The following is a 5,123-nucleotide window of genomic DNA, read 5'->3' as shown; positions in this document are numbered from 1 at the left end:
AATACAAGATTCCTAATAAGTTCGTCTACCTTTATCAAAAAAAAAAAAAAAATGTCTACTAGAAAGTAAAAAAAAATGCTTATGTGCATTTGGAGTTTATATTTTTACAACACAAAAACTAATAACTGTAGGTAAATACATGAAAATGTCATTAAATGTTTGTATTTTCATTTACTATATACACCATAAAATTTTGAAAATATTTGTATTCTTTTTGAGCTAATAACGGACAATTTCTAAATTCAATTTTTTTAGTTTTTTTTTTCTATATAAAAATCAATGCAATTTTATTTGTTGGGCCAAAAATGTTGAAAATTTAATGCAAGGCTCCTGATATATTGTTACGATAGCAGTTAAAAAATATTAAAAATACATAGGCATAATTTTTAACTTTCGACAGTACTCAGTCTTTTAATATGCCAATCTCCCACTTTACAATAACATGTTTTTTAAGAGGACGTCGTACCCACATAATATTGTGATGCCTCCGTCTTATTAACGCAACATAATACCAAAATGTAGTCCAAGCTATTTTTGATCATGAACACAAAACTAGATTTATGCATAATATTAATATACGTTTATCTAATTGTGTAAAAGTTTTATGGAGAAAAAAGTGTATTGTTTATAGGTCTGAATTTATGTTTAACTTTTAATATTAATATAAATAATTTTAGTAATTAATTTTAATCACATTAAATTGTTTAATTCAGATTGTGCTTAAAGTTAATGAATTTTTTCATTTTATAATATTTTCTAAAATGTTAAATTTAGTTATTTACTATAATATGTATTGAATTTATATTAATTTATTTCTGTTATTTAATATGATACTTTAAAATAGAAAAATGCTCCTTTTTTATTCATACCAAAATTTATTTTTACATTATATTTTATTTATATTCTTAAGAACTGCTCCACCCGCAAGAACCTTTGTTTACCGGGGGTGCTGAAATATTGTATTTTCATTTTATATTTTAACATAAAAATATTGTGTTATTGCAAAAAAAAATAAATTAATATTATTATACGTGCATAACTAACTTAAAATTAATAATATTTTTTAATTAAATTGCATTGTGACTTGTAAAAAATGTTTCACTTTCCAAAAAAAAAAAATTATCGACATCTGCACACTTTATGGGATGTGATAGTTTTCCTATAGGGCATGATGTTAGCAGAATACTGTTAAGGTGCAGATCTTATTTAAAAAAAGACAATTTTAAGTATATTTTATAAACTATTTTTAGGTATATCATTATTCGAAATACGCAAGAGTATGTACCATTACTACCTAAACCTACCTAGAATATACCTACTTACATCTGTGTACCAAATTAGACATGTCCGAGGCAATAATTAGCCAAAAATGTTTTGTTTCTTGAACGACGACCTATTATTTATCGTACAATATTATACATATTGTATGTTATTTTTTTATCATAAACCTTAAAACTTGCAAATAACACATTAATTATAACCTTATTCTCAGTTGTAAGCGTAGTATATCTGAGATTATGAAGATGTTGAACTCAGCAAAATTCGTTTTTGTACCAATGTTGTATTTGCGTGTATCTCAGAAATATTATGAAGAAATAAATGAGTCGACAATATTTTGTAAAAGAGGAAACACATTATATTTATTTCTTAACAATATTCATATTATATCAGTCTTGTTGATTAATTGTTTAAGTCATAAAACAATATAAAAAAATACATGTATCATAATTAATGTAGTAGGTAATTTAATTATGAACATTTATCGTTAAAAAAAAAAAAAAAAAATACTTATACAAAAAAAAACAAAAAAAAACATTTAAGGATAATAATACATTTAAATTAACATAAAAAAAATCATTGACACTCGCATTAATCTTGCTGGAGGTCCTAAAACAAAAAAAAACATAAACGACAAATTAATAATCGTGATATTATTATAACATATAAGAATGGGGAAATAACTGAACCTAATTAGTCGTGTGGATAATTTCATAAACGAAAATTATTATTAATTTAATATCTAGCCGATTGCTCAACGTGAGTTATTTCATGACAATAAAATAATAAATTGTTGTGCCCACCCTCGTAATGAAATTTAATTTCAACAACATGGTTGTGTTGTATATATTGAGAGAATTGTTATTATTAAAATATACTAACCTCATAAAACAATGTAAAAAAATTTCTTTTAACATTAGATTCAAAGTAGTCCACTACCATGTCGATGTTGTAGGCACGCAGGACCGATGCCTCAATTAGGCGAGGCTCCTGCATACCCCTCCATTTTACCAGGTAAAAAATTTCCTCTGGAATACCTCTGAGCACATGGCTAAGAATGGCTTCCGGCTGTAAATTCCGTGCATATCCGTTAAAGGTGATCCCACGCTCGAACGGTGTAAGTTCGTACAATTCTTGTTCACTGTTGGGAGTAAAAATCCATCGTTAGTTAGGCATACGTGCAATGTGAAAATGACAGTGTTTCGCGATATTTTCCACAGATGTCTATAATATTATTATAGGTATTCGCACCGTTGCGCATAGGAAATAGTGAAGTCATATTTCAAAAGGTTATAACATATTATTATGTCCGCAATATTGGTGGTCAATATACAAAATGTATCTATTATAATTATATTATAGAAATCCGTGATATTTTCAAAAAGGAAATTTCGACGCGTATCGATACGTTTATGCCGTTATGTCGCACGCGTGTAGCGCTCGATTTCCAACCGATACGCACCAATACACTCGAGCGGTGTATCGTGCTCGAAAATCCGGAAAGGGTGTCGGAACACTAATAATATTATTGGTGAGGCTAGGTTAGTTAACCACATTATGGCGGACGACGACAACGACGAGAACGAAAATTGACATAAAGTCATCGCGCGCGCTCGTACCTATGTTGTTGTCATCCGTTACCGCCGCGGTGTCCTACGTGAATCCGACAAATGCGACTAAAAAGAAAACAGCCATTGTACTCCGTCGCATCGTATTGCGACGGTACTGCATGGTCAGAATAGAAATCGTCGGACTCACCGGATTTAAGTAGGACGCCGCGTTAAAAATTAAATATACGCTATAATGATGTTGTTGTAACTTACGCTACAGGTTGACGGTATCGTCCGCGCCTCGCGTACATTGCCCCAGGACGTCTGGCCCTGGATCTCCTGGCCAATTGTGGTCGTAGATATCGCCTTTCGGTGGTAATGACCTCTTCAAAATCGTCGTCGTCGTCTCTCCTGGTTGACGGCGGTGTCCAGAATTCGTCAGACTCGTCGCTCGAGCTCACCACCGGAACCCATGGTTGAATGGTCGGGTCATTAAGCATCGATGACGCTTCACTGCTCGTATCGCTGTTCATTGATTCTTCTTCATCGTCGCTTCGGTTCTCATCCGTTTGTACTTCTTCTCGTTCGACAGTTTCGACTTGTTCTTCCGGGAGGTGACGATATAAACTAGGCATGGTTAGTATTTAAGGAGCGAGATGGGATCGTGATCGTTAAAAAACTTAAATTCACCGAGTGACGTCTACAGGCAAGGTACCGTAACGACGAGTAGGAAACGACTGATCTGCTGACGGCGAGCGCTGTTCTTCGATGGCCTCGGACCGACGGTGCTGCCGAAACGTAGGCGTCGACAATAATCGGGACCAATGAAACGTCGTCGCACACTGCCGCCGCCGCCGCCGCTGCCTCCACCAACACTACCACCACAACAACCACCACCACCTCTTTAGGCGCTCAACGATTTCGAACGCATACAAAGCGTTAATATTATTATACATTGCATTATAAAATCGAAAAACGAGAGATAAGTTATATTATACTCGAAAAAAAAAACATTTTATCGTTTGTCACGTACGCCATAGTATAGTTATTAACTCGGAGGTCGTTGAATAATATTCGTTTTTGTTGATATTATAATTATTTTTTACAACTTACTGCATTTCACATAATACAATATTATACTAGTTTTATATCTGTATACTGTACAATACTTAGTTTGTCGTTTAGATCGATGTATGTGAACACGCATGCGTCGAAAAAACCCGACTGTTCCCTTTTTCACGGACGCTTCCGGACGGCTAGATGGCACGTTGATAATTAATTTCATCTGAGCGATTGGCGAGGAGAAGGGGGAGGGTGGGCTCACAGGTTATTGGAATCAGAATAACATTCCACGAGAACGTTTAGCTACGACACGTGTCGTACTGTCGCTCCCGCGATCTTCCGTGATGTATACAGACAACATACTATATTATGGGTAACAAATTTTCGTTTGGCTACGGTTAATAAGTCAATTTTTCGGCTTTAAGATTATTATGTAGAGTGAATTGATGACCAAAGGTAACTAAAGATAAATGACCGTCACCTGTGGCATCTCGTTAGTTTTTCACAACATTTTCAAGCGAGTCATGAACACTTTTTAATGTTCATATTGTATGTACCCGCTCGTATGACTCACTTAAACATTAAAATATTGTAAAAAAACCAACGAAACAACACATAAATAAATAATGTTCCCACCTATAAGTTGGGTAATATAAGATCCATTCACTGTAATAAAATTCACGCACAAAAAAAAATTGTAACTGTTGCACGTAAATGTTGGTGTATATTATTGTTTATATTATGCGTTTTTTAAAACAAAGGTCATAATATACGGCACGTGTGAGTACACCGTCCTCCGGGAAGTCGATGCGCTATTAATTTCTTTCTATCTCTCCCTCTCCGACCTACTCGCAGCATACACGTTGTTCGTTCTGGAAAACCGACCTTATGTAGTTAGCTTCAGCCTATTATAATGAATCGACCTTATATCAAACTTAAAGTTAAGAAAATTATCTGTAATATTGCTTTGATTTTATAACGATATTTTAATTTATAAGCATGTTGCATGTTATAAGTATAGTTATGAAAAATTTTACAGTTAAAAAATGATCATTTCTCGGTTTTATATTCGGCTGAACGCAAATTGTCTATGTTACTCGTAGGTCACATAGAGCGAAAACAAATAGTACGCTGACGCCCACTTAATAATAATATGGCAATATATAATTAGAAAAAATGATTTTGCAGATTTTAAAATACATAGTACCTATATATAAATACGAATTACCGATA

At 33.4% G+C, this 5,123-nt stretch overlaps 1 protein-coding gene across 1 annotated transcript; it reads right to left on the bottom strand.

Moving 5' to 3' along the window:
- Positions 1-1,793: 1,793 nt before the first annotated feature.
- On the bottom strand, positions 1,794-3,771 carry LOC115033394. Its single transcript, XM_029485788.1, has 2 exons — positions 3,102-3,771; positions 1,794-2,419 (listed from the first exon to the last, which is right to left on the bottom strand). Exons 1-2 carry the CDS (start codon positions 3,461-3,463, stop codon positions 2,146-2,148), a joined length of 636 nt encoding a protein of 211 aa, XP_029341648.1. The 5' UTR covers positions 3,464-3,771; the 3' UTR covers positions 1,794-2,145.
- Positions 3,772-5,123: the final 1,352 nt, after the last annotated feature.

This window comes from Acyrthosiphon pisum, chromosome X (genome assembly GCF_005508785.2).
Source record: "Acyrthosiphon pisum isolate AL4f chromosome X, pea_aphid_22Mar2018_4r6ur, whole genome shotgun sequence".
NCBI classification, from domain to species: Eukaryota; Metazoa; Arthropoda; class Insecta; order Hemiptera; family Aphididae; genus Acyrthosiphon; species Acyrthosiphon pisum.
The sequence above is the reverse complement of the archived record's forward strand: the minus strand, read 5'-3'. Positions and strand labels throughout refer to the sequence as shown.

Bases quoted from the DNA above. Each gene is read 5' to 3' on its own strand.
- LOC115033394 (XM_029485788.1), bottom strand. From the start codon at position 3,463: ATGCCTAGTTTATATCGTCACCTCCCGGAAGAACAAGTCGAAACTGTC. The intron at 2,420-3,101 runs GTAAGTTACAAC...TACTCCCAACAG, and splicing joins CGATACCGTCAACCTGTAGC to TGAACAAGAATTGTACGAAC.